Here is a 23,758-nt window from a genome sequence, read left to right as displayed (position 1 = left end):
AGTGTGTTTCTTGTGAGGGATTCAAGGTCAGGAGGTAACAGTGAGGACCAGGCGGGCCACAGGGAGAGTACTGTAGGCAGATCTCAGTAGCAGTGAGCACAGTTTCCCAAGTTTATTCTGGAATCTGGGGTTGCAAGCCATGTGAGGCTGCAGGCGAACATGTGTGGGCCCAGGGCCCAGAGTTCCAAGCAACCTCTTGAAATGCTGCTTCCCCTGAAGCTCAACAGGGAAGAAAGGATGAGCTGCTGATCACCTAACAGGAGATGCATACCCACACACGTGGCCTTTATCAGGTGGAAGCTCAATTTAGAGAACGTGGGGCTTTAAAGCTGCTGGAAGCTTCCAAGTCTATGTTCAACCTTAAGTCCTGATTCCACCATGACAAAGAATATCCTCTCCTGTAACTTGGAGCTGAGATGCAGTGTTTGTCGGGGCTGGCAGGTTGCCCAACTTGATGGAAAGCCCTTCCGCAGCCCAGAAACCTGCCATACTGCCCTCCAGACGACAGCTGACTTGCTCTTCCACCTTCCTGCTGTAGTGTGCTCCAGGCTGCAGTAGTGCGGGCTCCCCATTCTTTGTGGTGGCGAAGGGGAGGTGCCTCCAGAGGCTGTGTGTGAAGGCACACAGACGTTACTTTATCTGTGATTTCCACTGACAACACTGAAGAATTCAAGATAGCAAAGGAACTGTACCCGCAGGACTAGAGTGTCACTCAGACTTCTGGGTGTGGACACTGCCCCTGCCAGAGAATGTCACAGTGCTGTTGACCACCCCATGTAATTACTCAACATGCAACTCACCACTGTCAGAATGGGGTAACTTTTTTTTTTTTTTTTTTTAATATTTATGTATTTGGTTGTGCCGGGTCTTAGTTGTGGCATGCAGGATCTAGTTCCCTAACAAGGGATGGAACCCAGGCCCCCTGCATTGGGAGCACAGCATCTTAACCACTGGACCACCAGGGAAGTCCCAGAATGGGGTGATCTTTAAGTGGTGGAATACCCAGGTGGAAGAGAGGAAATGGCCACTTCCAAACGTAAAATCAGAAATTCAAAGCTTCCTCTGTTTTCTGTGTACACAGAATTGATACCTTCAGAAAAGTGGACAAAACCAGGGCAAGGAGCAGGATGCAGCAGTTCAATATTCTGGGAGTAAAAAATATACTCTAATGCAGTGGACACAGAGGACTGCCCAGTCATGGAAAAGAGTGACAACTCCCTTGAGGCTCTAACCTCCCTTGTGAGTTGCATATCAGGAAATGGCAAGTCCCAGAAGTGGAGGTGGCCCAGAACACCTCTAGGTTGTTGGGATCATCACACCCAAAGCTGAGCATGCCCCTGACTGCTGTGTGTAGAGTAGCTACAAACAACCAGAAGTAGGGGGGAATGTCTGCACAGACTAAGCCCCTACTTTAGGGATTATCCCAGAGTCAGAGTCAAGCTGAAGCCCAGAGGAACTGGGTAACTTAGGAATTTTGATCAACCTCTGCCTTCCAGACAGGTGTCCCGAGTTCTGAAAGCTGGATTTGGTCCATATTCAGAGTCATGGGCTGTGTGTGAGGTCAGATCACCAGTCTTTAAGGGCAACTTGGGTGGAAGTAAGTGACGTGATGTTACCAGTTAGGAGTTGCTAAATTAAACAGGGACACACCATTCAGATGAACTGTCCCAGGAGGAGCACACAGGAAGGAGCCAGTGGCCACATGGACCAGGCAAATCTGACAAAAGGTGGTCTAAAGCAGACAGTGGGAAGCATAACTTAAGTAACTCCTAGGCCAGTGCACAGGTGGCTGCTCTTTCTTTGCCCTGGGTGTCAGCAGTGGGGGTGCAGAAAACAAAGGGTTCCATCAAAGGTAGAAACCCTCCTAAAGAAGGGAATCAAGTACAGTAAAATGCATATTGACCATTTTCTTACTTTTTTGTTCCTTCGCTCTCAACCTTAATTTTTATAATTTTATAATTTCTCTTAATGGTCAGCTGATTTCTATGTTGTTAATGAAGGTCCACTTTGGTTCTGATACTTGGTAATTCAGACTAATTAAACATTACTGCTATTCAATTGAGGCAGTTCTGAATGATGAGGAGTGTCTGCCATTCTTAAGTTCGCAAAACCCACACTACTGTGAATCTTCACTCTCAGGAAATAAAATGACTATCTTCACGTAAGCTTTCATGGTTATTCTGTAGAATGGATTCTCCTGCATTCAACAATTAACACACTCAGTCTCAAAGCTCTTCTGTATCACTTTTCTCCAATATGATGTCTCTGGTGCTGAATGAGGTTTGCAGTCTGGTTGAAAGCTTTCCCACATTTATTACATTTATAGGGTTTCTCTCCTGTGTGAATCCTCTGATGTTGAGTCAGGTGTGTACTTCGGATAAAGGCTTTCCCACAGATTTTACATTTATAGGGTTTTTCTCTAGTATGGATTCTCTTATGTTGAGTGAGGGCTGAATGGTCACTGAAGGCTTTCTCACATATATTACACGTATAAGGTTTCTCTCCAGTATGAATTCTCTGATGCTGGGCTAGGGCTGATTGGTCCCTGAAGGCTTTCTCACACAAACCACATCTGTAAGGTTTCTCTCCAGTATGAATTTTCCGATGTCGAGCAAAGGATGAATTATCCCTGAAAGCTTTCCCACATTCATTACACTTATAAGGTTTCTCTCCAGTATGAATTCTTTGATGCTCAGTAAGGGAAGAGTTCACCCTGAAGGCCTTTCCACATTCATTACATTCAAAAGGCTTCTCTCCAGTGTGAATTCTCTGATGCTGAAGAAAACTTGTACTCTGATTGAAGGCTTTCCCACATTCATTACATTTATAGGGTTTCTCTCCACTATGAATATTCTGGTGTTTGGTAAGGTGTGCCCTGCACACAAAGGCTTTGTCACATATGTTACATTTAAAAGGCTTCTCTCCAGTGTGTATTCTGTGATGGTGGGCAAGGTGTATGTTTCGGATAAATGCTTTTCCACATAAGTTGCATTCAAAAGGTTTCTCTCCAGTATGAATTTTCTGATGATAAGTAAGCGAGGAGCTCACTGAGAAGGCCTTGCCACATTCCTTACATTCATATGGCTTCTCACCAGTGTGAATTCTTTGGTGATGGATGAGGTGTGTGCTCTGGTGAAAGGCTTTCCCACATTCTCTACATTCATATCGCTTCTCTTTAATAAGAATTTTCTGAGTTGCATTAAGTTTTTCGGTATGAATCTTCTGATGTTTATTGAGGGTTGAACTCTTAGTGAAGACTTTTCCACACTCACTACACTCAAAGGTTTTTTTGCTAGATTGAAATCCCTGACTTTGAATGACAGGTGAGCTCATGGTGCAGTGCTTCCCAGATTCATCACACTTCTGGTCACCAACAACAGATGAGGTTTTATCATGAGCGAGCACCACTTGCTGCAACTTTATCTCTTGGCCTCCATGCTGCCATTCCAGGCTATCATATTTCCAGTGACTATCTCTAGTGAATCTTTCCTTTATCAGCCACTGACCCAATTCTCCTTCAGGAATATCTGCCTTGGGAGTAGATATCTTACTCACAGGCATAGTCATCCAGTCTGAAAGACATCAAAAATAAGAAGGTCTGTTTTATCCTAGTAAAAATGTAGTTGGGATAAGAACAAGACCTTGTTTATAATGCTAACAGAGAGTTTGAAATTTTGGAGATTTCTTGAAGTGAAGATAAAAAAGGAAAGGGGAGAAGAAGTGAACAGAGGACATGGCAGGAAGAGGTTGATCAAATATACAATGTATGAAGCAGGAGAGCTTGGAGCTGGTGTTCAGAAGTCACAGGCCTGAGCTGGGATCTGGAGTACAATATTTATTTTCTTTGCCATTACAGGGAAGTTACCTGAATTTCGAAGCCTCAAAAAAACCTACACGGAGCACACTAACAGATAAGAAAAAAATATATCTTATCTATTTTAGTGATATGGTCTTTAAAATAACCTAGATGTGACCTTAAGAAACCACTGAAACTACAGGTCAACACTTGGTAGAAAAAAAGTTCAGCTTCAGAGTAACTACTAAAACCAACAGTTATGTTTTATAGACCCATTTTAGCATTCAGATGGAAAACAAAAATTTAGGCCACTACAGAGGCTGTGAAACATTGATATCTACTAATAAAGTTAGAACCTCCTGCTACTGGTGAGGAATTAACATCTTCAAACCTATATGAATAACATGACATCAATATAAGGAAAATGTACCATGAGGATGTATATGTGAGCACAAAAAATTAGGAAAAAAGCAGCAAATCTGCCAGGATATATCCAGTATGTCTTGGAGGCAAGGCCCTGAATTTGGGGAAAGGAGTCATTACAAATGAGACTCTGCTACTGGGATGTGGGCCATGGTCCCATGATTTATCTAACAAAACGATTCCTCTCCCCACAAACAAATTCCACATTTACTCAACAACAGGCTCATTTGGTCTCATGGGTATCCTGATATTAACAAGCAGAGTTCTGAATGCATATTAGTTTTCTGTATGTACTTGTGAATATCTGTCTTTTGTGTTAAGTCTATTTAAGACTTTGTACTAAGAAATGCAATGATAAGGACTGGATACTAACACAGATGATATAAAGATTCCTGGGAAAGCCTATTAAGAACAAGCCTCCCTCAATGATTTTTTTTCCTACTCACTCCAGAAAATCTATAAAGAGCTACCATCATTATCATCATCATCATCATCATCATCATCATCATCATCGTCATCATCATCATCATCGTCATCATCATCATCATCATCATCTCCTTGTACTTACCTGAAAAAGAAAGTTAAACAGGTGCACTTTAAGGCTAAAATCCTTGTGAGCTTATAATAACATACTCTTGCTCAAAACAAAAAATGTTTAAACACCAGTTTTGCCAAATCTCAAAATCTTAAGAACTGACTTTCACTTCTGGATCTGACAGAGTAGCCTGTAGCAGATGAACATTCTTGCAAAAAAACAACCAAAAAATCTAAATTGAAAAAAAAAATCTATCTAAAGGCATCAGATATCACTTGAGGCCAACTTGATAGTTTAATATTTGGGAGAGAAGGGAAATACAGAGAGGTGATTCTAACAGTGTTTTTTTCCTCATAGAATTTGCTGGATTCTTAAGCTTCTCAGGGCAAGGGATTAAGCTAAGCAGAAATTCAGAATTCTCTATAGTCTTATGGTACTGTTGAGCCAAAAACAGTAGTTCAGGACCTTCAGGGGATGGGGTGGGGGTGGGGGGTAAATGGTGGTCACAGTAAACATGTAAAGCTCTCAGCTGGGACTCCTGGAGGGCTACAACCTAGTAGCAAGGGCCAACAAGAGACAAGTAAAGCTTCATAAACATTCAACCCAAGCTCCAGCTAACGAGTGCCAGGTGGATGGAGAAGGTGGTTTGCCTGCACCCAGCTGTCTACCAGAGGGAAGGCAAATCTTCTCCAGAGGATTATAATATCATCCAGAGCCTATTCACTCCTTCACACGTAATGCCAAGGATTCACTCAAAAAGTACCAGGAGTACTAAGAAATTATTGAATCAAGAGAAAAAGCAGATAATAGACAAAGACCCTCAGAACTAAAATACAAAAGTTATCAGACATGGGGTTTAAAGTAAGCATGAACCAAAGAATCAAATGAAAATTCTAGAACTGAAAAATATAATAAATGAAATTAGGAACTTAACAGACAGATTTAACAGTATATCAGACAGGACTTCCTAGGTGGCGCAGTGGTTAAGAATCCGCCTGCCAATGCAGGGGACACAGGTTCCATCCCTGCTCCAGGAAGATTCCACATGCTGCAGAGCAACTAAGCCCATGCGCCACAACTATTGAGCCTGTGCTTTAGAGCCCATGAGCCACAACTATTGAGCCCGTGTGCTGCAACTACTGAAGCCCAGGTACCTAGAGCCTGTGCTCTGCAACAAGAGAAGCCACAGCAATGAGAAGCCTGCACACCACAATGAAGAGTAGCCCCCACTCACTGCAACTAAAAGAAAGCCTGCGCACAGCAAAAAAGATCCAACACAGTCAATAAAATAAATAAATAAATTTATAAAAAACAAACAAACAAAAAACCAGTATATCGGACACAGCAGAAGAGAGGAAGAGTGAACTAAAAAAAATACACAGGCAGAAAATATCCATGGTAAAACTTGGAGGAAAAAAATTTAAAGAGATACACAAGACATGGTGAAAAGGTTTATTAACATGTGTGGCTGGAGTTTTGGAATGGGAGGAGGAAAAGACCGGGGCTAAAACACTTTTTTTTTTTTTAAAGGCTGAAAAATGAATTTGAGAAGCACTATAGACTCCAAGCAGGATAAATTCAGAGAAAAACCACCTAGGCACATCATAGTAAAACTACTGAAAACTGAAGACTATCTTGAAATTTGCCTGAAAGAAAAAATATATTACCTTTAAAAGAGAAAAAAAAACCTGACAGCTCTCTTTTCAACCAAAAACAATGGAAAACAGAAGACAATGAAATAGCATCTGAAGTGCTGAAAGAACATAATTGCTAAACTAGAATTCAACAGAAAAAAAAAGAAAAAAAGAAAAAAGAATTCAATAGAAAGAAAATATCCTGAAAAGGTAAATAGGAAATGGATATTTCCATACAAATCAAAACAGGGATTGTGTCACCAGCAGGCCCCTATTAAAAGAAACAATAAAAGGAGTGTTCCAGGCAGAAGAAAAATAATCCCAGGTGTAAAAGTAAGAAAAAGCAATGGAAAGAGTAAATATGTGGGTAAATAAAAATAGTATTGCACAAAACAACAATTATGTCTTGAGAGGCTGAAAATATAATTAAAATACATAGCAAAAACAACAGAGAAGATGAAAGGAAGAAAAGAGAATTGTTTTAACCTCTTAGCATTGCCTGGGAATTATTTATTTTGGATAATAATAAGCTGCTTTTACTTATTAGACTTATCCATAAAAGACTAGTTAAAGAAGGTACAAGCTCATACGGGGCAATATGGAACAATAAAAATAGTTGATTCAAGAGAAGGCAAGATAGAAGACAAAAAAGGGATTTAAAGCAGGTGAGTAAAATTGAAAGTAAATAATGAAATGGCAGACATCCAATCCTATATATATTAGTAACTGGTCTAAATTATCCTATTAAAAAACTAAGGGTGTGAGACTAGATTAAAAAAAACAAAAGCCAACTACATGCCACTCAGGAGAGAAATACCAAAAATATAGACCCAGAAATAAAAAAGAAAAGAATGGAAAAGGATTTATCAAGCAAACACTGACCACAAGAAAGCTGGTGTACTTATACTAATATCAGACAAATCTCACAATATTAGAGAAAACAGACTCTAAGATAGTGCATATTATCTAAGAACATATAACAAATCTTTCACATAATATAACTTCAAAATGTATAAAGTAATAATTGAGAGAACAAAAAGAAAAAACAGAGAAATCTTAACAATGATAGTGAGATACATTTACACACCATTCTCAATAACTCTGAAATCAAACCATTAAAAATAGGAGTGATCTGAACAACAAGATAAACAAACTTGACCTAAATGATATACTTACAACACTATACCCGACAATGACAGAATATACATATTTCAGTGCATATAGAACATTTACCAAAACTGAACATATACTGGGCTGTGAAGTAGCATGAACACATTTCACAGGACAGGGATCATTCAGAATGTGTACTCTGAAATCAGTGGAATTACACCAGAGATGAATACCAAAATACCATGAAGATAGTTAAAAAATCCACAGATATTTTAAAACTAGTCCATACATCTCTAAATAACAGATACAGCAAAGAGGAAATCACAACAAAAATTAGAAAATATTTTTAACTAAATGATAACAGAGACATGAAATGGAACTTATAAAATGCAACTTCAGCATGCTTAGAAGGAAAAGTACAATCTATCTGTGCCAATTATCAATCTCAAGAAATCATAAAAATATCAAATTAAATACAAAGGAGAAGGAAAAATATAATAAAAATAACAGCAATGAGTAACAATAAAAAACTGATAGACCTCTGTTAAGACTAACAGAGAAAGAGAGAAGGCACATATTACCACCATCAAGAATGACAGAGGTGACATCAAGACAGATTCTAAAGAGATTTCTAAGATAATAACATAACGAGGAAACTTTATGCCAGTAAATTAAAAGACTAAATTCTAGGAAGGTACAGTATACCAAAACAGACACAAGAAGAAAACAGAAAATCTGAATGGTCCTACAATCTAATAAACAAATTGAACCTTCAATTTAAAACCTTCTCACAAAGAAATTTCCAAGCAGAGATGGCTTCACTAGTGAATCCCTCTATACGTTTACGGAAGTCCAGTCTGTATACAAATAGGCTAATGGAACAGATTATAGACCCAGAACCAGACCTCATGCACATGTAGTCCCTATACGTATGATGAAGGTACACTGCAGTACAATGGGGAAAAAGTCTTCTCAGTAAATGATCCTGGGGCAACAGAACACCTATATGGAAAATAATGAAAATAAATCTTCCATGTGGATTGTAGACCTAAACATGAAAAACAAAAGAATAAAGCTGCTAGAGGAAAACACAGATCTTCATGGCATTAAATGTCTTTTAAGTAGGACACAAAAAGCATTAACTATAAGGAGGAAAAAATCCCACTTAATTGGACTATCCTAAAAATTCAGGACTTCCGTTTATCAAATAACACCATTATTCAAAGTGTGAAATAATATTTACAATGCATATATATCTACATGACAGAGGATCAAATCCCAAATATACAACACTACAATATATCAATAAGGAAAGATTAGACAACTAAATAGAAAATAGTGGAAAGACTTACAGATACTTAACAAAAGAGGATACCTCAATGAGAATGAACCAACTATTGCTACATATGACACCATGGATGAACCTCAAACATACCACAGAAGGAAAGAAGCCAGACACAAAAAAGTAGACACATATGATTCCATTTATAAAAAGTTTTAAAATAGGCAAAACAAAGCTATGGTCAGCGTAGTAATTATCTTCAGGAAAAAAGAAACAGGGGATGGGAGGGGGTTTCTGGTGTCCTAGGAACATTCTATTTCTTGATATAGGTGCTGGTTATACAGATGTATTTATACTGTAAAAATTTGATGAGCTTGGGCTTCCCTGGTGGTGCAGTGGTTAAGAATCTGCCTGCCAAGGCAGGGGATACAGGTTCTAGCCCTGGTCTGGGGAGATACCACATGCCGCAGAGCAACTAAGCCTGTGCGCCACAACTACTGAGCCTGCGCTCTAGAGCCTGCAAGCCACAACTATTGAGTCCATGCACCACAACTACTGAAGCCCGGGTGCCTAGAGCCTGTGCTCCGCAACAAGAGAAGCCACTGCAATAAGAAGCCCGCGCACTGCAATGAAGAGTAGCCCCTGCTCTCCACAAATATAGAAAGCCCGCATGCAGCAATGAAGACCCAATGCAGCCAATAAATTTAAAAAATTTTTAAAAATTAAAAATTTGATGAGCTGTACACTTATAGTTCATGTATTTTCCTGTGTTAGTATTACTTCAATAGAAGTTCACTTTAAAAAATCTGAGAGTGGCTTTAAAAAATAATAACTTGGCTCCATAAACCAATTGCTAGCTTTCTTTTCTACCAGCTATTAGATAGCTATGTCTATTAAAACCTTTTCTTGATTGCGATCACAAAAACATATCACCTATATATAGGAGAAAATTGGCTTTTTAATGTTTTGTGCTACAGGAAAATACTCATCTAATTGTGTATCAAGAGGGGGTCAAATACACCCTGGTTTCACCACACTGACGATGAACAGAGATGGGGAAAGACTGGACCCTCAGTGTCAGTTCTCACTGGGGCCCAGGTCACTTCATGGAGGCTGATTAGGAGCAATACCCATTGCTGCACTGGCCCACATCCATTAAAAAAAAAGTATGGTTTTAAACTATATATCGATAACTCTAGGGTATCAAGCAAGGCATGCAAATAGTATGACCCAAACCCTACACAATGTAGTCAAGAGATCACCCCCAGAGAGGGACCAGAAACTGACCTAATTCCCTCCAAATCATCAAGAGTTTCAAGACTTGGTACCATCAGGTATACTGGCGAAGGGAGGTGTGGATAAAATAAGGAATATTGCTTTAAGGTCAGTTTACAAAGCACTTATGTCCCCAGATCCTTTCCCCAACTCAGAGGAGTGGGAAGGCTTCCCTCTCCCAACTGAGGAAAGCCTCTAACAAGAAAGAGATACCAGAGATACCAAAACAAAGAGAACATTTGAGAACACAGGGCCTATAAAGGCAGATGAAAGTGTTTTTGAAAAAATCATTATTTTTAGAAGTAAAATATTTTAATTGTAAAACATGAGTAAGAGCTTACAAATAAAACTTCTTGGAAATTAAAAAGCATGGCTGAATTTGAAAACTCAACACAGAATTCCCACCATAAACAATTAGAAAACCAGGGGGAAAAAAAAGAAACAACTATTTTTAGGCAATGGACAAATAGCAGGGAAAGACGGTGATCCTTGGGAGAAGGGAAACAGACAAGGGACGACCAAGGGATGCCCTAGTTTAGCCCTGGAGGCAGTTTCCAGATCATAGCACAGGACTAAAGCAGCCTAAGAGCCTTGGTGAATTGAAGCAACTGAGATCAGGATTTGGGGCAGCCAAGGCAGCTAAAATCCATGGCCCACAGAAGAAAAGAAAGCTGTGGAAATTGAATTTTCAGTTTAAAACTTTGCCACAAAGAGAACTCTTGGCCAAGCAGACTTTATTGGGTCTGCCAAACATTTAATGAAGAAATAACACCAATTCTGCACAAATTTTCTCAGAAAACAGCAGAGAAGGGGAAATGTCTAAATTCATTTTATGGGGCTAATATTACTTTGATATCAAAATCAAAAATATTACAACCAGAGAAAATTATAGACTAATATATCCCTCATGAACACTGAAGCAAAAACTTTTAACAAAATGTTAGAAAATTATATCCAGCAATATTTAAAAAGGATAATAAACTAAGTTGTGTTTATTCCAGGAATGGAAATTTGATTTGATATTTTTAAACCAATCAGTGTAATTCACCATATTAACCATTGCATCATCATAAGCATTCTGAAAAGCATTTGGCAAAAATTCAATATCCAGGGCTTCCCTGACGGTCTAATGTTTAAGACTCCACACTTCCACTGCAGGGGGCTTGGGTTCAATCCCTGGTCGGGGAACTAAGAGCCCACATGCTGCGTGGTGCAGCTGGAAAAAAAAATTCAGTATCTACTTATGACAAAACTCTCATCAACCCAGGAAAAGGAGTACATTTCTTCAACCTGATAAAGGATATCTACGAAAAAATCTACACCTGAAATCATACTCAATGGTGAAAGACTGAAGGCTTTCTCTCCAAGACATGGAAGAAGGCAGGACGGCCCCTCTCACAGCCGCTCCTCAGGACTGTGCAGGAGTCCTGACCAGCGCAGTAAGAAACACCTGGGAAACACCTTGACCTTGCGTACATTGCTGTGGGATCGCAAAATGGAATGGGCCCTTTGAAACAGTTTCACAGCTTAAAGTTAAGTACACATTTAATACTGAACCCAAGATTCCTACTTCTAGGCCTCTATCTTACTGGAAACATATGTCCACAGAAAGCACATGAACTAAAAATACATCCACACAAAACCTGTACCTGGGTGTTCACTGTGGCTTTAACCAGAACCTGAAAACAACCCAAATGTTCACTGTTGATGAATGGATGAGCAGACAGTGCTACATCCACATGACTGGACGCTACTCAGCAACAGCAAGGAACCACGGACACATGAAACGGCAAGGACGAGTCTCAGAGGTGTTGTGCTGGGCCAGGAAAGACGGGATTTGCAGGAGGATGACAGCCGGGCACCGTTCCAGAATGGAACAGGTCAGATGGCTCCAGAGGAGACTTTTCCAGGAAAGTGAAACTGTCAGAATGACTGCTGATCTAGTCTTGAGACTGGAGATGCAGAAAATTAGAGAAGGTCTGCGATTAAATTAAACTAAATGAAACCTGGGAAAGATTGCTTAGGAAAGCAAAAGCAAAAGCTGTCAGGATTCACTACGTGCATCAGCTGTGAATAGCGCTTCAGAATGTAAACAATGACTATTTCTCTGACCGTAACTACACTATAACTCTACTGGGAGGACAGGGAATGGAAAAGGCAGTAAGGTGAATAGTTGGGGAAGTGAGTGTAATCCTCACTTTTTATAGAAGGAATTCAGTAAGTAATGCCTAAAAATGAAAAGTCAAGAGGTAGCAATATAAACATATTCCTTGGAGACATGGAAGCAAATATACCAAATAATCAGGTCAAAGAAGAGAAAATGGTTACTTCTAAAGAAGAGAGAATGGGGAGAAGGTGATACAAGAGGCCATCAGTTTTCATAATAAACACTGCAATTTCAGTAAACTAAATGCATTATTGTGATGAAATTTAATACTAAAAACAAAGAAAAAGGACAGAATAAACTCCAAAAAAGTCAAAGGAAAGGAATAATGAAGAGCAAAAATTAATGAAATAAAGATAAAATAGAAAGGATCAGTGAAGTCAAAAATTTATTAAAGTTATTAAAACAGCAAACCTCTGATAAGATTTATACAGAAAAAAAAAGACAAAAGTAAACATTATTAGAAAAAATTCATGGTTTCAGTCAACAAATACATACTGGGACCTGCTGAGCTGAGATATAAGAGCAAACATGACCAAGTCCTTCCCTCATGGATCTAAGGGTAGAAAGAATTATTATTATTATTATTATTATTATTTTAGGCTCTTTATTGGAATAGAAATAATTATTTAAACAGGACACAGAAAGCACTAAGATAAAGATCATTAAGACAAAGACTGATTAACAACTTCCGCTAGTAAAGGAAGAGGAAAGATAAGCTATAGATTGGCACATATATTAGATTCTGGAATATATGTAGAACTCCTACAAGTGAATAAGAAAAAGATAAACTATAACAGAAAAATGGACAAAGAATATGAAATGTCACCAAACACAAATAATCAACACATGAAAAGATGTTCAACTCCACTAGTAAACAAGGAATTGAAAATTAAAACCACAATGAGATACCATTTCTCAGGAATTCTGGCAAGTTTCTGTTACTCTGGCAAGTAACAGGAACCTGCATCAACTATTAGTATAACTTGGATCCACTAATTTAATCAGCAATCTGGGACCATCTAGTAGAGCTGAAGAAGCATATACTCTTTTTTTTTTTTTTCACTTTTTAATTTTATTTATTATTTTTTGGGGGGTACACCAAGTTCAATCATCTGTTTTTATACACATATCCCCGTATTCCCTCCCTCCCTTGACTCCCCCCCAACTCTGCCTCGAGTTCCCCCCACCCTCCCCGTTCCAGTCCTCTAAGGCATCTTCCATCCTCGAGTTGAACTCCCTTTGTTATACAACAACTTCCCACTGGCTATCTACTTTACAGTTGGTAGTATATATATGTCTGTGCTACTCTCTCGCTTCATCTCAGCTGCCCCTTCACTCCCCGCCCCCCACCCCAAACCTCAAGTTCTCCAGTCCATTCTCTGCATCTGTGTCCTTGTTCTTGTCTTGTCACTGAGTTCATCAGTACCATTTTTAGATTCCGTATATGTGAGTTAGCATACAATATTTGTCTTTCTCTTTCTGACTTACTTCACTCTGTATGACAGACTCTAGGTCTATCCACCTCATTACATATAGCTCCATCTCATCCCTTTTTATAGCTGAGTAATATTCCATTGTATATATATGCCACATCTTCTTTATCCATTCATTTGTTGATGGGCATTTAGGTTGCTTCCATGTCCTGGCTATTGTAAATAGTGCTGCAGTGAACATTATGGTACATGTTTCTTTTGGGATTATGGTTTTCTTTGGGTATATGCCCAGTAGTGGGATTACTGGATCATATGGTAGTTCTATTTGTAGTTTTTAAACCCAGTATTTCTACACCTATGAATACACCTAAAGAAACTCCCAAACAAGGCCCATGTATATAAGGAAGTATGTATGAGAATATCCAGGTCAACATTATTCAAAAAGCAGCAAAAAGTCTGGAAACAACCTACAGGTCTATCAGCAAGAAAATGGATAAATCAAGGTATAGCCATTGAAGGAGTATCAAAGTGCAGTTAAAAATGACCAGAGCTACACATCTCAAGAAGGATTTAAAAAATACAAGCTGTGGAAAGGTATCTATAGGACAATACATATATATCGAGTTTTCAAGCATGCAAAGCTAAATATTGCTCAGAGCTATGGATAAATGTGGTAAAGAGCAGGAAGAGCAGCGCAGGAGCTAATGTAAAATTCAAGCTGGTGGCTCTCTCTGGTATGAAAGGAGGAAGATTTGATGAGGGGGCACACTGAACTTCACATGTGCAGCTGTGTTCTGCTTCTTAAGCTGGACAGTGAGGAATGGGGGTTGTTTGCCTCTTCTTCAGACTGTTCAAAAATATTACATATTCTGTTCTGTAGATAGGATTACAGTATCAAAATACATTTGTTTTAAGTTAAAAAAAAGGAAATGATAATGCTAAGTGTTGAAATAAGATTAGAGTATGTAAGAGAAGAGCTGGTTCTCTACAAAAAGTCTCAACAAATTTTAGAGAAAAAACGCAGATAAAATTGCAAATAAGAAAGAGGATATAATATAAAAATGTTAAAATTATAGATGAGTACCATGCACAGTTGTAAATGAATACATTTTATGGCTCAAGAAAAGATAATTTAAAGCTAAAGGGCAAAATGTACAATTGATATAACAAAAAACTAAAGAGATTAATAAATAAGGAAGAAACGGGGGCTTCCTAGGTGGCGCAGTGGTAAAGAATCCACCTGCCAATGCAGGGGACACGGGTTCGATCCCTGCTCCAGGAAGATCCCACATGCCGTGGAGCAACTAAGCCCATGTGCCACAACTATTGAGCCTGCGCTTTAGAGCCCGTGAGCCACAACTATTGAGCCCATGTGCTGCAACTACTGAAGCCCACACGCCTAGAGCCTGTGCTCCACAACAAGAGAAGCCACGGCAATGAGGAGCCCGCACACCACAATGAAGAGTAGCCCCCACTCACCGCAACTAAAGAAAGCCCAAGCACAGCAAAAATAAAAGACCCAACACAGCCAATAAAATAAATAAATAAACAAATAAATAAATAAGGAAGAAACGTAAAAAGTTATTAGCAAACTACTCAAATTAAGGGATCAGGCAGTTTTCTTTAGGTTTACTGAGTAAACAATGTCTGTATAAAGCTATTTTGGAGAAAGGGGGGAAATGACACAGTTTGAGGGTCACGCTGGTTTAACCCTCATCCTGACTTGCAACAAAATGGCAACATTAAATACATCAGAATTAGTTAACCACCCTGAAGCTGGGTTTTCTGTAAGTGGAGTTAATCATATTTGCCTCATAGGCTGTAAGGTTGACTTGGGCAGCTAACAAATCCCCAGAGACCACCTAGCACTGTGCTGATCCACAGGGGCTCAAACGTCAGCTCCCTTCCTGTATGAGCTCACGGCCCAGGGAAAAGAAAATTTTTAAAGGAAAGCTACCAGAAGGACTTTTTCTTACTATGATTAAAATTAAGTAACTTTCTAAACCAAGAGTGATGGATCCAACAAGTAAAGTTCTAGATCCGATCCCTTGAAAAATCAGAGATAAACCTGTTATCATTGTTCTACATGGTTTCTGAAGTCCTAGCAACATTAAGAAGTTAAACAGAGGGACTTCCCTGGTGGCGCAGTGGTTAAGAATCTGCCTGCCAATACAGGGGACATGGGTTTAATCCCTGATTCTGCCAATACAGGAGATCTGGGTTCAGTCTCCTGGAAGCTCCCACATGCCGCGGAGCAACTAAGCCCATGAGCCACAACTACTGAGCCCACATGCCGCAACGACTGAAACCCATGAGCCTAGAGCCTGTGCTCCGCAACAAGAGAAGCCACCACTGCAGTGAAGAGTAGCCCCTGCTCGCTGCAACTAGAGAAAGCCCTCATGAAGCAACAAAGACCCAACGCAGCCATAAATAAATAAACCATAAAAAGTTATTTAAAACAAAAAAGTGGAACAGAAATAAGAAAAAACTAAAACTAAAAATGATTCAGTGAGCACTTTAAGATTAAGAATTGGAGAGTGACAAGAGGGGAAGACATATTTGGAAATGACTACCATTTCTTTATAGCAGCAATTTCCAGTTGAAAAACAAAAAGGAGGTGATTCTATTAAAAGACAAAACTATAACTTTAATAGGAAATTGAAGGAACAACTATAAAACCTTACTGGGGGAATTCCCTGGCAGTCCAGTGTTGAGACTCTGTGCTTCCACTGCCAGGGACCTGGGTTCAATCCCTGACCAGGGAACTAAGATCCCAAAAGCCGCATGGTGCAGCCAAAAAAAAAAAAAAAACAAAACCAAAAAACAAACAAAACAAACCCCAAAACTTTATTGGGAGATATAAAATAAGATTTCTTTCCATGTATGACTGGCTGACCCCTAATCATCCTTCATGAATCAGCTCACAGTTTAGGTTTAGGGTGTCCAGGAAATTCAGAAACAAGAGGTGCTGTAACAGAAGCCTGTGAGAGGCATCTGGGAAACCTGAACCATGACCTGGCTTTTCATGTCATCACTCACATCTGACTACAAAATCCCTTTAGGCACAAAGGGCCTCTTCATCTTCACAATCCCCTCACAGAAATGCAATAAAGGATTAGTGTCAATGATGAAAAATGCAAGGATAAATGATGCTACTATGCCAGAGTACTGGGACAGTGGATTAATTTCTTTTAATTCCCATCCCTTGTGTTTTGTTGTTGTTGTTGTTGTTGTTGTTATAACACTGCTTGTATAATATAATACAGAATGAAATATTAAACATACCTTAGTTTGGGTGTGATAGAACTTATAAATTCAGAATGCTCTTGGGGTAAATTAAAAGACTTTTTTTAAGCTCTTTTTTGGAATATAATTGCTTTACACTGCTGAGCCAGGTTTTGCTGTAGAACAAAGTGAATCAGCTGTATTTATACATATATCCCCATATCTCCTCCCTCCTGCAACTCCTTCCTACCTTCCCTATCTCAGCCCTCTAAGTCATCACCCATCATCGAGTTGATCTCCCTGTGTTATGCAGCTAAAAGATTTTTTGACAACTGAGTTTTGGAGTTAAGATATTTAAATTCCATAACAGATTAGATCCTAGACATTCCAGGTAAACAGTTATTTACTATAGGATATAAAGTCCTGCCTACTTCACTGGGCTCCTGTGAAAAATCAATAACAAAAGGTTTTTAAAAATATTTCACAGTGGGCAAAATGCTGGCAGAAAGTGAAATGTTGTAATGTCTTCACTAAGGCAATAGCTCTCTAGAATATTGAGGGGTTTGGAGGGAAGCACCCCAGCTCCTGCTCTTAAGCTACCAGATCCAATGGGCTCCTCAAAACAAGTGACAGCCACTAAACCGTCGTGTTCTCTGTTCCCTGGGCAACAAGTCTTTGCCACTTACTAGGTGCCAAGCACTGTGCTGGGCATAAGCAATACAGCAAAACATGCACTAGGACTTCCCTGGCGGTCCAGTGGTTAAGACTCTGCGCTTCCAATGCTGCAGACCCGCGTTCAATCCCTGCTGGGGAACTAAGATCCCACATGCCTCATGGCCAAAACAAACAAACAAAAACAGACAAGAAATCTGGCTGTGCTTGTATGGTGCTTATAGTCCAGTGCAGCACCAACAGAGGGTGGAGAATAATTAAATGCTGAATGTGGGTACACATGGATGAACAAATATGAAGCTGGTTGAAGAAATGTGCAATGAATCCCACTCATGGGCATATACTCTGAGAAAACAATAATCCAAAAAGAAACATGTACCACAATGTTCACTGCAGCACTGTTTACAATAGCCAGGATGTGGAAGCAACCTAAATGACCATCAACAGATGACTGCATAAAGAAGATGTGGCACATATATACAATGGAATATTACGCAGCCATAAGAAGGAGTGAAATTGAGTTATTTGTAGTGAGGTAGATGGACCTAGAGTCTGTCATACAGAGTGAAGTAAGCCAGAAAGTGAAAAACAAACATCATATGCTAACGCATATATATGGAATCTAAAAAAATGGTACTGATGAACCCAGTGACAGGGCAAGAATAAAGATGCAGATGTAGAGAATGGACTTGAGGACATAGGGTGGGGTGGGGCGAAGGGGAAGCTGGGATGAAGTGCGAGAGTAGCGTTGACATATATACACTACCAAATGTAAAATAGACAGCTAGTGGGAAGCTGCCGCATAACACAGGGAGATCAACTCGATGATGGGTGATGACTTAGAGGGATGGGATAGGGAGGGTGCGAAAGAGTTGCGGGAGGGAGGGGATATGGGGATATGTGTATAAATACAGCTGATTCACTGTACAGCAGAAACTGGCACAACAGTGTAAAGCAATTAAACTCCAAAAAAGAGCTTAAAAAAAAAAAAGAAATGTGCCATGTTTAGCTAGAAGAGCTGCCTCAGTGGGCTCATGGTGACTGGCCCTGAGCACCAGAGGCTGCTCAGCTGTGTGTGACCCACTGTGCTCCTCCTCACTGGAGGAGTGTGAGCAGAGACTGCAGGATCATATGCTAAACAGTGGGGAGCTGTCCATCTATGCCAAATAGAGAGAGAAGATAAATCATGGAAAGGAGGTCCAGGGATGCAAAAACAGCCATAAGAAAGGAGTGTCACGTGCACGTGGGGACAAACGTGGCAATAAGGTATTGAGGTGAACATGAAGGGAAAAGATGCTCATTTCTCAGTCCACAGGCCTGATGCACGTGCTGAGTTCCTCTCAATGCCTCCCACGTCCAGGGTACTTACCAAGACAGAAGCCTCCCAAGGAGTCCTCCGGCATCCGTTCTTCCCCTTTTCCCAGCTGGGAAAACATATCTGGCTTGGGTCCTAAGAGCCCTGTTTTTGAGGAAAAAAAAGTGGGCCATATTTGTTCACACCAGAGATAAAATCATTGCAAGGATGAGATCTGGTCCTTGGAACTTCCTGGAAAAGGTGACTTGATAGGGGCCCAGGGTAGAGAAGAGTTCTCAGAAGGAGGAAAAGATGATTCGGGCCTGACATAGACAATCTGTCTTTCTCCCTGCTGGAAGGGAGGGAGGATTCGACCTCTAGTCACCTTTGAGACCTCTGCACTTAGACTCCAAGAGCCCTGTGCCCAGGACATAAAGGACAGGCACTGAGATAACATCCTCAGAACAGCTCACTCCTAACCCAAACTTCTGTACGGAACCAGTTTAAGGGACCCAAAGAAATCTCCAAATGTGAAGATGAGCCTTCAGAGGCTCCCACTTACCCAGGGACACCAGGTTGCTGTAGTTCTCCAACATTACATCCCTGTACAGGGCCCTCTGAGCAGGGCTCAGCTGCGCCCACTCATCCTGGGTGAAAAGCACGGCCACATCCTTGAAGGTCACTGACTCCTGTAAGGGCAAACCCATCCCTGTTGACTGGTGGCTACTCCCTCATGTGGCTCTCTGGGAAATGCTGCAACCAGGAGCTGGCTGACATCTGCAGGGCTGTTAGCACGGGGGTGGGGGTGGGGGGGAGGTGTTCTATGACAAGAGGAGCATTTCCTCAGGGTCTCCTAGGGGTCGAGCTTTTATCAGACTTTGTTCCCCACTCTGAAAGAAAAATACCTTGTGGGGAAGATAGGATTCCTCAGCACTGGGGCTTCCCACTGGCTGTTACGTTGTCCAAAACATTTTCTCTCATCTCCACCAATTTGCACAGCGCTGCCTGTACCCCCACCCCTATGACCAATCCTACCCAGGTCTTAGCTTCAACCTTACCTCTTTGGCACCCCTCCCCAACTGCTCCCATATCACCTGTGCGGGGCCATCCAAGCACTGTCCCACTTTACTGAGTTTTGGTTTACTTTTGGCTCCCCCCAACTGGACTGCTGACTCCAAGAAGCTATGGATTTCCACAGCTCCCTTGTCTTCCCAGCATGTCTTGTAGGACATGGCCCACGTACCCAGCACCTATTATGTAGGTGTTACTTGGCAACTCCTGCTTTTCTTCAGCAGCTCACCTGCCCACCCCCAGCACACACACACACAGTTCCCATGGACACAGTCCTGGACAATGTGACCATGTTGCCTCTGATCACAACTAGTCTCTTCTGTGGAAACTCTTGGCTGAGAGGCCAAGGGAGGTGGTGTGCACTGAGAAAGAAGAGTTAAGTAGAAGCCTAGAGGGAAAAAAGCCAAGGATCCAAGAAAAAGGACTTCTAGATTATTCTAGACCCCACCTGCATAGCTGAAGTACAGCTGCATTTTTGCCTCTGGATTTTGGGCAGCATCCCAGTATCCTTCCAATAAAGGCCTGTTTTTGCTTAAGGTAGTCTGAGCGAGGTTTCTGTTACTTGCACCCAGAGCCTTGTGCAAAGTAGGCTGAACCAAGGAACACCTGTTGGATTGAATCCATGAACCAATCTGTCAGGGACTACTGATCACCTTTGTAACATGGGCATAGATCATAATACTTGGCACATTTTACATCCCTAATAAAGGTCTGTTGAATGGCAACCAAAATTATGGCAGCCTGTAAACACAAGATTATTGTGTGACACCAAGAATGAATTTGAGGAAAAAGGCTAGGGAAGGGAATATCGCAGTGAACTGGCACCATGAAGACAGGTTCCAAAGAAAAGATGGTGCCTGAGCTGGGTTCTAAAGGACAAGCTAGAAACCGAGGAGGAAGGTGAGCAACCAGAGAGCTGGGACAGGGTTGATATGGCACTTTCGATCGGCTGCTCAGCCCTTCCAGTGATTTCTGGCACAGATGTCTGCCCTGGATGGGTTTTTTTTTTTTTTTTTTTCCTGGATGGGTTTAAATGTGAATGAATTAGAACATATTTACTAAATTCATCAGCATTTATACACTCAAATGATGCTGTCTCCTTCAAAGTGGAGTCCATACCCTTATTCTAAAGAAGCTAGCACTGCTCAAAGCTTTTTAGTAATTTATTGAAATTGAAAACATACCACTTGAATGATTTCATTTGTACCCAATATTCCTCTGAAGTAAAAAGCCAAATATCATTAAAAAAAAAAAAAAAAAGAGCCCAGTAAATCCCACCTTCCCAAGAAAGCATTCCAATTTCTCTCTTCTATCACTCCTATGTTAGGTACTGCCTTTACCACTTTAGGCCCTTAATTTTACTTGCTAATGGAAAGAGTGCAGGTTTCCATTTGGGACTGACCTGGGTTTCATTTCCAGTTGTGTCACTTAACTGACCTTTAGCAAGTTCCTGAGCTCTGACACCCACCAGGATGAGTCCAAGATGGGGGCCAGAAGCGGGTCAGGCTCCTGAGTAAGGCTGGACTGGGAGAAGGATTCCTGGTCAGGGGAAAGAAACACGCCCACCCTCTTCAACCACTAAATTAAAATCTAAGGCAATTTAGAGGGGGAACCCCACAGCAATCGCCCACTCACCTGGACCATGGTTGGCAGGCACCTGACTGCCATTCCTTCTTCTCTGATGAGCCCTTTTGGGGACAAGCAGAGTGGAACTCCTTAGGCTGGAAACATCTGCTACTGTTTATGAGTAGAGGACGGGTCAAAAGATATCACACAGCAGTCCAGAGTGGGGCTTTAGGCATTCACACCCTGGGAATCCCTCCAACACCCCAAGCAGTGAATTCTTAGTCCCTATTTGCTCTCAATCGTCTCTCCTCCTTGAGGGCATTTCTCCTGGCCTCCACTGTAAAAGGAATAGCTCATCTTGCTGCTCCTCCCACCCCCCCCCCACCAATTTTCCCCCTAGCAATCTGAGTCAGATCCTCCATATCTTCTCTTCCCTGTCTTAAATACCTTGACTCTTCTTGAAGAAAGCATCCTCCAGCCCGTTGTCACACTTTTACACACCCTCCCGCCTTTTGCCCTTCAGTTATGCTGAGAGACCTCAAGGAAAGTGTGTCTCCTGCCTGGACAGCTGCCTAATCCTGGGAGGGGAGTGGAGGAAGTGGGGAGGAGGGTTTGTCTTCTTTCTCCTCAAGCAGCTAAGAAGTCTGGATTTTCATTGTCGACACGTCTCTCAGGCCATGTCGCTCTCTGGCCTCAGGCCTCTCTTTCTCTGGGGCCCGATCTGGTGTATTTGTGCGGGGGGATGGGTTGGGGGGGTGGGTGTGGGGCGCAATGAATCTTCATCTTGCAACCCACCCTCCGCCCTCTGCCACTCTGCCAGGTCCCCCGGGGAGCTGCCGCAGGGGCTGCGCTGCTGCTGACACGGCCCCAGCGAGTTCCGGATACAGGGATTCGAACCACACCGGCAGCATCTACCACAGAGCGTATGGGCTTCCCGGAGTCGGTTCCAAAACACACGCCAGAGACCCTGGCTGCATCCTTCTCCACATGCACCCACAGATTCAGACCTTGAACCCGAGAGCCCACACCTGGCCTTTCTGTCTCTGGGATCAAACCTTAGCCATGCATCCCGGGAAGTTTGGGGGGGTCAGATTAGCGTCCTTTCAGAACGGACCAAGACCCAGACCTACTCGGTTTTCATCCGCCCTTCCCACCGAGTTCCATCACCCCAAGGCTGCTCCCGCTCTCCCGATGCTGCTTTGGCTCCCGTGCCTAGTCACCACTTGGTTGCCCTTCGAAGAGCCTCTGCCCGCGGCGAGAAACCGCCACCGCCACATCGCAGGCAGAACACAATGAGCTGGAGTCTGCAGTCCGTCTCGCAACTGCGCTTGCGCGTTACCGAGGGAACGGCTGAGCCGGATTCCCACAGGTCCGAGAGCAGCAGAGCTTCGGTTTCGCAGACTCCACTTCCCAGAGGGCGAATCGGCAGCAGGCGCCCGTACCAGCGCGTGGCGGGGAAAATGATATCGCGCGCCTGCGCAGATAGGGCCCCGCCCTTAACCACCCCCCCCCACAGGCCAAGGCGGGTTCCGTGCAGAAACTACATTTCCCAGGAGCCTCGGCTGGGGCGTTGCGGTTCCCACGGCAGGTAATCCTCCGCGCGCTAACCTTCACGTGAGGATTTGGTTCCGTGCTGGTCAGACTAGGGAAGATGGAGACCAAGGAAAAGATGAGGAAGGGATGAGGGAGGTCAATCCAGGGGAGCGGCGCCGGATCCGGTGAGGAGTGCCGGATCTAGGATGACCTCAGTAGGAGGCGACAAGAAGAAAAGGAACGTTCCGGGGGGAAGACCGCGCGGAGAGAAGCGGCGCTGTGCCTCGGCCACGGAGGTGCAAAACGATGCCAACAGTGTGGCCTGGCGGATGAGTGGGGCGCGGGGAGCGGGAGGACAGAGGTGCGGGCCGAAGGCCGGCAGACGAGTGAGGAGGGTGCTGCGGCGGTTCAGGACCCAGCGGATGGTGGCTGGGATCAGAGTGGTGGCCAGGGTACCAAGGGCAAGGCGCGAGAAACGTCGACGAGGTAGAATAAACTTGGTTCTCCATGACGTTATCAGGAGGAAGGATCCTGGATGTCAGGGAGGCTGTCTTGTACAACTGGGTACAATTGAGAGAGGTGGCATTTATTTTTGTATTTTGTGACAGGATTTTGCGGAGGCGGGCAAGGATGAGGGAAAGTATAGAAAGATCCAGTGGGAACTATTTCGTCGCCTTTCAATACATATTTCCTCGGAGCTTGGGAAGGAAAGATGAGAAAGTTTTAACTTTGTGGGTGGCGA

The 23,758-nt window shown here is 42.2% G+C and overlaps 1 protein-coding gene and 1 long non-coding RNA gene across 3 annotated transcripts in view; one reads left to right on the top strand and one right to left on the bottom strand.

Annotated features, from left to right (window-relative positions):
- Positions 1–23,294, bottom strand: ZNF454 (zinc finger protein 454). 2 transcript variants are annotated; one of them, XM_057709036.1, is made up of 5 exons: positions 22,614–23,294; positions 21,553–21,605; positions 19,409–19,535; positions 18,922–19,011; positions 1–3,572 (listed from the first exon to the last, which is right to left on the bottom strand). In XM_057709036.1, exons 2-5 carry the CDS (start codon positions 21,583–21,585, stop codon positions 2,242–2,244), a joined length of 1,581 nt encoding a protein of 526 aa, XP_057565019.1. In that variant the 5' UTR covers positions 21,586–21,605; positions 22,614–23,294; the 3' UTR covers positions 1–2,241. The 2 variants fall into 2 exon arrangements, with proteins under 2 accessions (XP_057565019.1, XP_057565020.1); XM_057709037.1 differs by lacking the exon at positions 19,409–19,535.
- The window catches only part of LOC130836658 (uncharacterized), a 30,050-nt gene continuing 29,563 nt past the window's right edge, over positions 23,272–23,758 (top strand). The window contains exon 1 of the long non-coding RNA XR_009049193.1: positions 23,272–23,312. This is a non-coding gene — a long non-coding RNA (uncharacterized LOC130836658). The remainder of the gene's footprint in view (positions 23,313–23,758) is intronic.

This window comes from Hippopotamus amphibius, chromosome 15 (genome assembly GCF_030028045.1).
Source record: "Hippopotamus amphibius kiboko isolate mHipAmp2 chromosome 15, mHipAmp2.hap2, whole genome shotgun sequence".
NCBI lineage: Eukaryota > Metazoa > Chordata > Mammalia > Artiodactyla > Hippopotamidae > Hippopotamus > Hippopotamus amphibius.
This window is presented reverse-complemented; position numbering and strand designations above follow the sequence as displayed.

What these genes read in the sequence shown, in the direction of transcription:
- ZNF454 (XM_057709036.1), bottom strand. Translation starts at nt 21,585, where the DNA reads ATGGCAGTCAGGTGCCTGCCAACCATGGTCCAG. An exon ending in CAGCAACCTGGTGTCCCTGG is followed by an intron (nt 19,012 to 19,408) that starts GTAAGTGGGAGC and finishes CCTCAAAAACAG; the next exon opens with GGCTCTTAGGACCCAAGCCA. An exon ending in CTTGGGAGGCTTCTGTCTTG is followed by an intron (nt 3,573 to 18,921) that starts GTAAGTACCCTG and finishes GATGTCTTTCAG; the next exon opens with ACTGGATGACTATGCCTGTG.